General features: G+C 40.0%; 1 protein-coding gene and 1 long non-coding RNA gene across 5 annotated transcripts in view; one reads left to right on the top strand and one right to left on the bottom strand.

The window, feature by feature from the left end:
* The window catches only part of LOC106033235 (uncharacterized), a 48705-nt gene that overhangs the window by 29250 nt on the left and 6775 nt on the right, over positions 1-12680 (top strand). The window contains exons 4-8 of the long non-coding RNA XR_010834348.1: positions 531-723; positions 1902-2060; positions 4514-4588; positions 6631-6803; positions 9430-9669. This is a non-coding gene — a long non-coding RNA (uncharacterized lncRNA). The remainder of the gene's footprint in view (positions 1-530; positions 724-1901; positions 2061-4513; positions 4589-6630; positions 6804-9429; positions 9670-12680) is intronic.
* WTIP (WT1 interacting protein) overlaps positions 2570-12680 on the bottom strand; it is a 79257-nt gene continuing 69146 nt past the window's right edge. For all 4 annotated transcript variants that reach the window (XM_013176618.3, XM_013176619.3, XM_013176621.3 and 1 more), the window contains 4 exons: positions 12544-12674; positions 11515-11566; positions 9579-9647; positions 2570-6779 (listed from right to left, as the gene is read on the bottom strand). In XM_013176618.3, the coding sequence (XP_013032072.3) occupies positions 6627-6779; positions 9579-9647; positions 11515-11566; positions 12544-12674 (405 nt within the window). In that variant the 3' untranslated portion in view covers positions 2570-6626. The remainder of the gene's footprint in view (positions 6780-9578; positions 9648-11514; positions 11567-12543; positions 12675-12680) is intronic.

Genomic DNA, 12680 nt, shown 5'->3' with positions numbered 1-12680 from the left:
TCCTGCTCAACATCCAGCAGTTCTTGCTGACTTTTTCCAGATATTTTTGAATAGATAAGAAACTTTGAAGGAGGAAGTATAGGTGGTTCCCAAGCATGAGGCTGTCTGACAGTGAAATTCAGCACGTTTCAGTAAGGCTGCAAGTTGAGCAGCAAGAAGCCTGCAGATTGCTGCCACCCTAAACTGTGTTCAGAGTAACAAGGTCCAAACTTCTGGATGGGAAATTAGCTGTAATTGCAGAATACTGTCATTTGCTTTTAAATGCATTTCGTAAGTGAAGGTATCATCTGTTGCCATGTTCAAATGTTTAATGTAAACAAATTGGTGATTGAAATGAGAATGTTATAGCAAAAAAAACCAAACACGCACCCCCACAGACGTTGCCTTTGCAAGAAGACATGCCAGCCAAAAATGTGTGCAAACTGCAGTGCTTATATTAGATCCAAATTTGTTCGCATCACTTTTAGCACAGCCCTGGTTCCTCATCTTTCTTGGTTTGCTAACCTCTGCCATCTTTTTGCTCTTCTTAGCTGGTGTGAAGGTAAAGGTATGGGCAGCCGTGATCCAGCCAGCTGGTGTCTTGAAAAGAAACCTGCAACACTAAATGTGAGCAGCTGACTTCACTGGTACCTGTCAGACTGGGCCACTTAGGAAATGCTGTAGCAGTGGGAATGAGCCTGCAATTCCAGCTTCCTCAATGCCACACCCAAGGGAACATTTAAGGTATTACACATATATAAGCCTTTTTTTTTTTTTAAGCTCTGCTTTTGGGCCTTGTGGAAGGAATGCGGTGTTGCACTTGGAGTCTTGTCCCAACCTCACTCATTCCTCGGCCTATGCATTAGGGGGACTAAAAGAGTAACAGGGAGCTGTGCTGAGCACTCACCAGTCTAGCTCGTGTATTCCTCATGGTCCCCAGCAGTAGCCAGCATCTTTGGTTCAGAGTTTTGGGAGACTTGGCAAAACCTTCTTTGCCTTTTTAGCTGCAAATTGAAAGCTGCAGACCGTCCCCTGCAGGGATGGCTGTTAAGGTGAAATGCAGGGCTAGCAAAGCCCTCCTGAATAATCTGCACACCAGCAGATGAGCTGCCACGCATCATGCAAGTTTTCAGTTACACATTGCCCTGTGGCTCAGATGCCACGCCAGGGAGACATGCCACTGCAGAGTTCTGTGGTGCTTCCCTCTGGGAGCTGGGTCCTGACTCATACTCTTCCTGGAGTGAATGTATATTCATTTTCCAGCATGTATTTCCTGCAAGGAGGCCCGCAAGGGGCAGTTAGTATTTTTAACTATGCTTTTCTTTTCAGCCAGGCTGGTTATGGGCTGGCATAAATACTTGCTGCATTAAGAATATGTCCTAGATTTTATTGACTACATTTGTGTCACCCACGTGATGATGTACTGTTAAAACACTTTATGAGCTGGACAGTCTCTGTGCTTTTTTTTTTCTTCACGGAGGGCATGAATTGCTCATTTTGAATGAATTTCCTAAAGTTGTGAGAAAATAGCTTGTATTTGAAGGCCTTATAGAGGTGTAGTACATCTGTTTCAAAGCACAGACTGTGTTCCTTAAAACAATTGCGGTGTTTGTAACTTCTCAATCTGACTATGCAAAAGAAAAAAATTGCCAAAATAGTCGTCGTGTGAAACCCACCAGTAAGCTTCACTTCCAAACATGAAGTCACTTGTACTTCACAAAAGCCAGCGTGGCTGAGCTGTAGGCAGGCCTCCTTTGAGGAGGGGGTGGCATTGCACTTGAAGTAGCTGCTTGCAAATATTTGGCTTGAGTCACTGGGGGAAAGAGCATCCACAGGGGTGGAAGACTGAGCAGCTTAACTGAAAAGATACCCACTAAATAGAAGTATGCAGAAAACAGGAAAAAACTTAAACTCTTTCCCAGGCATCCACTTCTGGCCATAGTTGGAGACAAGATACCAGTGCTGCCTATCCTTTTGCCTGACAGATGTAGCTGCTCTCACAGGACCACTGTGTACATGGTAAATGTGACCATCTGTGCTGTGAAGCTGGAGGCAAGAAACAGGCAGAGAGCTCCAAAAAGGTAAAATATATTTATTAAAAAAAAAAAAAAAAATCTTTTTGATCCTATCAGAAAGTTGGCCGTGGATTCATTGTCACTGTGACTTAGCAAGAAACTTGAGAGAACTCGCTGAAACCAGGGTCCTAGTGCTTAATGCTGTGCAGGTTCATAGCCCAGGATAATACTACTCTTTTGGAATGCTCCAAGAAATAATAGGAATCTTGAAAAGGGAAGTGTTCCTCCATGCTGACTGGCCTACATGTGAACTAGCCAGACTGGTTAAAGCTTAATTAAAAATTGCCAGAGTGGCTAAATTCTTTTCTAAGTGCAGCTGCAAAACATTAGCTGTGGGCATATTTTAGACCTTAATTAGTAACACTTGCACTGGAGGACCAAAATCCTTCATGACTGCAGCTGCAATCAATTAATATCAGTTAGGCATTTTTGTAGGCAATACAAGGGTCTCCTGAAAATGGTGTTAGAGCCCACCTAGATTAAAAAAAAATATTTAAATGTAATAAACTACAAAATCAAAGATAACTACAAAATGTCTTTATTGAAAAAAGCAGATTATAGCATCTAAGGTTAAATGAAACTTCTGACTTTAATATTAAATAACTTAGGATGATAGCAAGTAGCTTCTTCTTTAGATAAATAAATCTACATTTCCCAATTTTTTTCTTCAACAATCAAGGGAATCAAACACTGAAACACAAAACCACAAGTAATTCTAAAGACTAAAAGACAGAAGCACATTGGAAGGTTTTACAAGGATATATACAAAAATAGTTAAACTAATGTATATTTTCAGCATGTAAACTAGTTACATGATATACAAACAGGGAATTTATATATTTCCTAACAAAATAAAAATCAACGTTGGTCCAAGTTCTTGGAAGAAAACTATATTCTTTTAAAGAAAATGAAAATATTTCTCAAATGAAACTTAATTTAAGTCAAATTATACACTCTAGTTACGGCATTAGTTACAGGATGAATCATAAACTTTTAAACTTTTCTTGAAACACAAGAAAGCAGCTTTTGTCTCCTTTAGAGCTTTGGTTTACTTAACTACTCTGGAATTTCTGGTCTTAAAGAGCTCCTCTAACTGTGTTTTCCTTCTGAAGCTCCACCTTACAAAATATATATACACACACACACACAAGTGAAAAGAAACCCAAACAACCCCTTTTTGAAAGCTCAATTATCTGAGTGCATTCTTTTGTTTTGTTTTCCAATTATTATTTTGGTCCTTTCTTTGGATCATGTCCTCCAGTGCATGAGGAACTCTGAATTGCCTAGGACAGTGTTGTGTTGTAGGGACTTTGCAAGACTGCCTTACCAAATGGAAAGGTGTACTCCTGATGCAAATGAGATCAAGTTGTTACTGTTTTAACTTTATGGAAATATTCTGACAGTACAGAATGCAGAAAAGGCTTCTGATGAACAATCACATCATAAAATGAACTCCAGAAAGTTTACATCTGTGTTGAACTGATTTAATATAAGCATACTCCTTAAGAAAATAATTAAAATAAGCTTTCTCATTTACATAATTCCCCAGACAGGATGTAAAATGTGAAGAAACTGTCACTAGCACTACAGATTGCAGCACACTATTGGTTTAGATTTGCTTTTATTTTTTTCTGTTCTTTGATTGAAAAACTGGCAAATTTAATTCAACCTCCAGCTTTTATACTTAATGCTGGAAAAGCAAAGCTGTACTTCATTAGCCAAAAACAAAATGCACCTGTCTGTAGAAACTGCTAGAACAACAACTGCTGCTTTCTGGTTTTTAAACATATTACTTATTCTATATTGAAACAGTAACTTTCAGTATTTACTGTGATGATACTTAACACATTGGAACTGAGTAGAACTACAAGACTGACAAATTAATGTGAAATTAAGTATTATTCTGTTCTAAAGTATGATCGTTTTCAAAAAAGAAGAAAAGGTATTGTATGTACATGTTAGATAGTGTGCTGACCCTTGAAAAGTAATGTTGAACTGGAAACCTAACCTTGCCCCTGACTGGAGGCAAAGTGCTAAGGAAGGTCCTGGCAGAAGACTGGGCTTAAATGCCAGTGTCACCTCCTCCTCTGGCCACTGTGATTTTTAAGGTTTTGCTTTTATGATGATAGAGCAAAGCATGGTTCAGTACAGTAAGTACTGTTACGGGATGGCTTGCTCACAGGAACAGACCCAAACCTTCTCTGTGTATTTTAATGATTGTTTTCTTAACTTGGATTCTTTAATATATATCACAAAGACAAGTAAATACAAGTACCTCAGAGCTAGATGTGGGCTAAAACAGCATCTTTAAATGGAAAAGTATTACATTACAGCTCAGGCTAAAAGTTTATCGTGAAGGTCTGATAGGTTCCATTTCATATTGTTTGTAGTAACCTTAATGGAACTGACCTAGTCATACAATCTAATTTAAGACAATTTTTTTTTTTTTCCTTTTCTAGAATTTGCCGTTTGGGCAAGAGGCAAATGTACTTCTGTTTCCATCTGAGGCCGGTTTGGTGACTATGGACAAACAGGTAATGCTTGCAAATGCAGAGAAAGTGTGCATGCAGCCAGTGCCCACTCTTTGGAGGGCAGGCCTCTTAGGTCAAACTGTAGAAATAGGGTACTAGTTGCATTGTAATTCCATTCAAAACACAGTTCTCACATTAAATATGTTAATTTTAAACTTATATATTAATAAGAAAATTACTTTTTAAAGGAGCATCTGACTTGCCAAGGAGCATTCAATAAAACAGGTTCATCTAGGCCAATGGAAGTTTGGCAGAAGTTCAGAAAACATACCTTTTGTTCCTTACTAACAGAAAAAAATAGTTCACAGGAATTTTTCCTGCCTCCTTGCTCTCCCCCACCCCCCCAAGGAAATTCCAGACTATCAAAAAGTTCTGTTAAAGGAGTTAATTATTCCACTTAGGAATTAGTGTCCATTGGATGCCCTTTGTACTTCTCAAGAGCACCACAAATGGCTTTCAAAAAATCAATGGAGCATAAGAAACTAAACTGCAATGGTGTTACCAAATAAGTCATTTCATCAGTCTGCATGCTGAATTTAACGTGACCATTTCTGAACAGATTGGTCAGATTCTCGATGTGTTGAAAACTGGCATGGAAATGTCCCAATTTACACATGCGGAGAATCTGGTCTGGTATTTCCACTTCCTCTGGAGCAGAAAAAAATTATTTTATTGTAATTTTGGATACAAAGACAGCAATGATGGATTTATTTAAAATATAAATTCAGGAAGGCTGGATCAATTCTCATGAGAATGCAAGGAATTTTTTAAACATACAGATGTGTGATTTGCATGTAAATCATCAACACATGGTAGAAAACAAACCATAAAAAAGATTCATCTAACTTCCTATATGGAAGACATATATTTCCCCAGAGCTCTGAGGTTACTGTAAAAGCTTATGCAAAACATGAAAGTGTGTACATTCTATGTACACCTAATACTTGTTATAAAATACCAATGTTTCAATTGTCTGTGTCTAAATTATTATTTCTGCTAAACTGTACTTTGTTTTCCCATGAACATAATCACCATAATCAGTTCAAAAGTATATCTAGAAAAGAACACAAAGCTGAAAAGATAATACAAAAACCACTGTCCCTCCCCCACCTTTTTACTAACATCTCAACACACAATCATAAAGCAGTTGGTAACAAATTCTTGTATAAAACAAGTAGCATGAAGGCAAGTGCACCTTTGCATAGAAAGGGGCTGCTAACCCTATTAAACAAAAACAGGTTTAAAAGATTGTTTAGTAAGTGCCAAATCGTCAAGTTGGTATGAATGCATTTTGAAACTTGGCTACACTTGTACACAACAAGCAATTACAGAGGTCTATAACTTCCTTCAATTGTTATGAACCTGCATGTACCAATCTTTTAGATATGTTTGCCTGTAATGTGTTTTTCATGAGATGCTTGACATATTTCTTTAACAAGCAAAATAGTCTTTGGATGACTGTGAAACCATGTAGAATGGAGAGTTGGCCTGGTGCTTCTTCACAGAATGCCATTACTTAACCCCTGCTGAAAATTGCCATTGCTAAAAATGTTTGTTTGCTTCCTATGCACTACTTCTGGGAATTTAAGTTTTTAAAACTGTGAGACTGTATTCTCTAAGACCAGAATTCGATGAAACTAGCTAAAATGCTAGCATTGTTCTTATCATGCCTGCTGCAATATGATAAGGTGCTAACTTCTGGAAATTAATTCTGCACTCCTTACTCTGGCGAAACCTCCACTGAAGAAAAGTGAGTAGGGAGTGCAGAACAGCCCTTTATACCACGGTTTTTAGAAATGCTGCCACTTACAGTTACAACTTAGTGGTGCATTATTTGTTCAAGTAGACGGTGTCTCAGTGAAAATGTCTAGATAAAAGAACACATATGTACAAGATCAGAAAGAACCCCTCACCTCTGATTTAAAAAATAAATAGTTGGTTTAGATGGTTATTACAGGGATATCATTTTTAAAGGAACAGGAAAGTCATTTAAGATTTCTGTCTTCTCTTTCAAACGGCTTACTAGTAATGGAAATGTCTTTCAGAGTTCTGTGACGTGCATTGGATAGCTTGGAGGTGGATGTGATGGCAATTTAATATTAAGGCGCCTGATATGACAGCCATGACAGAGCAAGTGGCCTTCTAATGGGTAACAACGATGGCCTTCCTCATCATTGAGCTGCAAGCCACAATCCTAGAAGAAAAATTTAAATCCCAGGTTAGTGAGTGATTCAGGTAGGTCATCTCGTATCAGTGTTGATCGGACTTGCATAACTGTGAGAGCTCCCTCCCATGCCTCCAGAAGCAGCAATCTCAAGAGTTTGTGATAGACAGACCCTGACTATCTTGTATTAAACAAAATGCCATCACTGAAATCTACTAGAACAATCTCTAGAAGTACCAAGCCCAGTTGTCGCATTTTTTTTCCTGTTTCCCACTGATCTTCATCTATTAAATGTTGAAGCAAATCAGATAAAACCAGGCCAAGGACTAACCCTGATACACGCACAACGTGGAACAGGTTAGAAAAGAAAAGGAGCTGATTCTACAACAAGGCAGTGAGCAGGAAATAGGGGAGTATAAGTAGAGAATGAGAAAGAGGAGTAGGGCCAGGAGGGGAGATGAGGCATATTTTACTTACAAATCAGGACTGAACTTTCTTTTTTTTTTTTTTAATCTAATTTGAATTAGAGAGAGATTTCAAGGCCAATGGTCTGTATTTTTGGTGGAGACATGTTAGTATCTCTGGGACTGGCACATAACTACAGGGATGACATAAGTGACCAACAGTGGAGGAACAGAAATAAAAAAAACAGAGTAAACAATGATCCTGCCTGCTGACAATTGTGTACACTGCAATAGAGATAATCCTGGTGCTCAGTTATCATTGCAATCTTGAGAACATTTGAAAGTTATAGTAGTTTTGTGCTTGGATTTGATGTTTCAAGAGTTGTATGTACTTAAAAATTGTTACTGTGACCAATTCTGACAAATCAGAGATTTTGAATATGTAACTGAACACCTAACAGAAGAAAAAATGTGATCAAACTGGGCATATAGGTCATTTTAGTACTGGAAACCAATGCAAAGTTTTTAATTGGACTCAAAGTATGATTTTTCAGCTTTCATAGCTAATGTTAAAATCTTCAGTTTTTATAATGCTGAAATAAGAATTAAAGCTTACTTTAAAACTTTTCAAACTGAAATGTTAGTTTAGGGAGGCTTTAATCAAAGCTTCTGCCAATTTCTATTTTCCATGTGTGAATGTATGCTACATACTAACTTTATAGTCTGTTATATTAAGATTTAAAATTCAGTTCCTCTTTATAATTTAAAAATTTCAGATACATTAAAAGCATTTGGAATATCTGTAGGGTACCTTTTCCCTGTCCAAAACTGGATTCCTTTTTCTGCAACAAGAAAGTCCACTTTCTCAGTGGTTTTCAGTTCTAGAATGAGCATCTATTGATCTGCAAGCTGGCTTGAACTTCACAGCAGATTTTAAGCTGTTGCATAAGGAGGAGATGACATGGAAAAGCAGAAAAGTTTCTGAACTGACTAGTGACTTCGTGTGACCAACAGGTGGTGATGACAACTTAAATAGCATTTCATAGAAATTCGACCTTTGCAAAGCATCCATATGAATCCCTCAAAATACTGGTACAAACTGAACTAACAATATTTGGAGACAGCAGTAACCCAGTGTGTATAGTTTGAGCCTAATTTGAGGATGTTAGGCAGTAACCTGCCCCTGTTAACACATGGCTAACCCCCTGATTTCTGTACATAAATGCACTCTGCCATTCTGGGCAGATGTGGAGGCAGCTTGATTTCCCTCAAACTGGAAAGAGAATGGGGAAATGAATAATGAAACAGAACTGAAAATAAACCCCTATTGGGACTTTCTAATATAACATCAATAGGCTGGGAGAGAAGTGGAGGGAGCTGTCATCTTAGGTGAAGCCTGCACAAAGCAATAGAGGAGGAGAGGAGGAGGAGGGAAATACATCTTTCCAAAATGCTGAAATTTCCTGTGCCAGTTTCTCTGGAGTGTCAGCTACCTCTGCTGGAAGGAGATAACTAAGAGGATGGGCTTCTCCTCAGGTTTAGGTTCATGTACATTTCGAGAAGCACTGAATTTTGTTATTTTCTCCCTCAATTGGAAATCTCTCTATAAAACCTTTCTGTGCAGGAGTACACAGAAGACAGCATGGCTACATTTTTTGCTTCTGCTGCTTATGACAGGCCATGCTGGATGCTATCACAATTACCACCTGCATGAATAATAGAATGTATTTATCAGATAGCCATACCTACTGCAAAAGGGAAGTTTTGGGCTGATCCCAAATTAAAGGGTTTGTCTCCTTCCTTATGCTCTTGGATGCAGAGCTAGGACTGAACTCAGCTTTCCTCCCCGTGAAGTAAGGTCACTAGTCCCAGAACCTGATCTACCCCCCCAAATGTTTAAATGTGCTGCACAAAAAGAAATAGAAAGTCACTGGTACCCCTGTCTCTTTTATAGTAAAAAAATCACTGTTCATCCAGCATGGAAAAACTCAGAACCCCTTCCCAGCATGGGGTAATGGTCTTTCCCTGCAAAGGCAATGTGGATTCAAGTCCCCTCAGACCACAGCCATGCACACTGTATCCAAAAAGATCAGGCAAAAAAGAGAACCAACTCTTTGTTCTTTCCTCATCTACAAGTACAGAGAAAATTCCACTAAAATTAAACCCAGCCTTTGAAATTAATATACTGAGGGAAAAAAAGGAACTAATCTGGTGCTACTGGAGATGGCAGCAGGACTGGCAGCCCATCTCACACTCTTTCCTCTGACTCCTTTCAGCAGCTATGGGGCAGAGCCCTGCCTGCCCAGGCGCGCAGGAACCAGCAAATGCACCCTGGGGTGCGAGTCACGCACCTATCAGGAGGATGCTCGCTATTAGCAAAGCCTTGCCGTGGGGGAGCCGGGCAGAGGCACGCATTGACGCTTACCTCGCAGTGATAGCACTCCACATGGTAGTCTTTGTCCATTGACACGACTCGAATCGTCTCCTCGGAGCCCTGTTGGGGAAGCACAGAGAAGGTACGAATGGGTTTTAAGTGGTGTTTTCTCTATCTTCTTTCAGTGCCCAACCTATGGCTTTGGAAAGCTGCTTCCCAGAAGGATCTCCTCTCCTTATGCAGAGCAGAGCATGCTGAGGGTTTTGCCCCACTAGGCACAGCACTGCACCACTGTTTTGCAGTTTAGCAGCAGCATGGATGTCTGACAGAGCTAAGCTGTAGAGATCCTTTAGGAAGTGTAGGCAAAACTTCACGCTCAAGGGACAAATTTCTCTTGCGATCAAATCATTTTCCAAGGGCACCCAGGATTTGACCAGCCAAACACCATGACTTACTGATTGGGTCACTCTTCCCTATGGACATCCTGGCCTGATTTTTCCAGGACTTGTATTCCCCTCAAACCAGATGGTACACAGATATTTTGCACACACATGTGTCACTGTGTACCCCATGGAGATTTACATACTAGTCCAGCAGGTAATTACGTGCAGAGGCCAAAACCTCAGCATGAGGGTGGATGTAGTGGAGTTGTGTAATACCTGGCTGAGCCCCAGGCCCTGCTGAGCAGCCCATACCCTTCTGCTAACCTCACAGACTTTCCCTGAGCCACTCCAATGCCTCTGAAGACAGAACTCATTCAATTTGCTGCCCTGCATTGTTTCCAGCTGCAGGTGTGGTCAGAGCATCAGATATGACGTAGACTACGTCTGAGAGAAGCTGTGGGCAAGTTAGCACCTGCACTGCTAGTCTTGAACTAACCTATGAAACCTCCATGGGAAAGAACATGGAGTCTATCCCACTAACCATCAGATGAGTCAGCAGTAGGACTGCTTTTTCTTTTCATTTATTTTTGTATCTATATATAAATATAACATATATAAAATATAAATAATTTTGTATGACACAAAACCAAGTGAAATTTCCATAGGGCTTTTCTCCTTACACCCCACCAGTGAGGCAGGTGGTTCTGTCTCAGCCTTTATAAGGTTTTAAATTATGCGAGACCCGGCCATTTAACAGAAATAATTACAAATGGAAAATAACATGCAGAGTGGTAGAGGTGGGCATGCCGAGAGGCTCTAGCCATAGGCTTTACTAGAGCACAGCAGCTTACAGGAGGCAAGCTCTGGCTCTATAAACATGCCAAGAAGATGAGTGAGATGCTGAGGCTCTTGCTTGTGAATGAGCTCGTCAGTGACCTGAGCAATGGGAACTCAGAGGGTCCTAGACAAACATCACTGCAGCAGGCAGGAAAGGACTGTCTTAACATACAAGTCTTACTGTATTAACAACACTGCCACAATGGACTGAGGTTGCAAGCAGCAGTCATTCATCTGGCTTTCCTTTTAGCCATCCTTTCTACCTGCTTTTCCACCCATTCAAGCAGTCTTATTGCAGTGCCACCCGAGGATGACAGGCTGTGTGGCCTTTTCACTGGGTCAGGGTAACCCCTCAGAAGTCTTTTCAAGCTCGGGCATCTTCACACATTCCATCAAGAATACAAACGTAGCAGACAAGGAAAATTGCTATTTGAGCTAATGGGAGATTCTAAAAATAAACAGGGCTTTACTTCGTGGGTTGTTCTTGGAGCCCTGGTCAGGGCTTTCAATTAAACAAGATTTATAACAGCATAATCAAGACCTGGAAAGCACCCTAAAGATACAAAGTACTACGCTGCATAAGTACTATGACTATTACAACCTCTGGGAATGTTTGGGAGTGACATTACTGCTGAACTGTATTTAATTTAGTATCTGACATACTACAGGCTCTGGAAGAGGGAGGAAAAGCATCTAATGTGTTTTTGCAAAGTGTTCATATGCCAACAGCTGTTTTCTCTAAAGAGTCTGTGCATGTTAACACATACCTGTGCTGGTAGAATCGGCTGGTTACAGGATGCGCATTTTGGTGCGAAAACCCTAGGGTGCAAGAAGAAATTGTTCAAATCACATGCAAAGCTTCTCCAAAAAGTAGAATCAAGAGAGCTATTCTAACCAAGCCTTCTCAGTAGCAAAATGTAAATCCAGGTTTGGAAGCATCTCTAATTTTTTTTGGTAATATTTAGCGAAAAGGAGGTTTACAAAGGCAGATCTACCCCAGCTTTATTCCTTAGGTCTTCCTGACCTCTAGGCATAGTCAGCCCAGCCGTACTCCCCTACACACTCTTTCTCTCAGCTCTCTTTACTCTTAAAGTCATTCAAATTGTGCAGAGCACCTCATGACCTGAGGAATGTCACCAACTGATGTGCTAAATGGGAAAGGGGCTGATCTTGGCTAGGACCTACTTAAACCAAATACATCAACTGGTTTTATCCACAGCTGCGTTTTAGGACAGTTACTGGGCCAACATCTGCTCCATCCTCACAACGCAATCAGTTAAACCAGTAGGGCTGAGTTTAAAGTGCAGAGCAGAAGGGAGTCCAAAAGCAATCAGTTAACCACAAAACTTTTTGTCAGGTGAAGCTAAAATCACTCTAACACTAGCTGCTAATTACACGTCTACTGTCCAGTCTAGGTTAATGTAACTTACACTCTCCAGTGACGCACTACCAGAATCTAGTCTTATTAAAGCCAGCAAAACCTAACATCATTGCACAATTAGCCTTGTCTAATTAGCATTGGAAATCCTGAAAGAAGTAGAGAAGCAGCCACTAGAGAAATACATCCTCTGACATAACTTGATTTTCAACTTCATCTAGCCCCTGAATGTCACACTGGGCCCACAAAGTGACATTTAAAACTTTAAAACATTTTACAAATGCAAGATGTGAGAAGAGCACCGAGGGACATCACAGCAGACAGAAATAACCCTTTTTATCTACTGCAATGCTTCTAACTATACCAATAATTTAACTAGTATAACTTTTCCAAGCATACAATGGATTTGTTTACTTACGTATGGTAGTCTTTGACACAGTAAATATTGTTTTCCACATCTACAGTGAAGGGGACTCCATCCAAACACTCGTTACATACCACACAGCGGAAGCAGCCAGGATGGTATGACTTTCCAAGGGCCTGCAAGATCTTAAG

This window comes from Anser cygnoides, chromosome 12 (genome assembly GCF_040182565.1).
Source record: "Anser cygnoides isolate HZ-2024a breed goose chromosome 12, Taihu_goose_T2T_genome, whole genome shotgun sequence".
Taxonomy (NCBI): Eukaryota; Metazoa; Chordata; class Aves; order Anseriformes; family Anatidae; genus Anser; species Anser cygnoides.
Note: the sequence above shows the minus strand (reverse complement) of the source record. Positions and strands in the feature narration are given on the sequence as shown.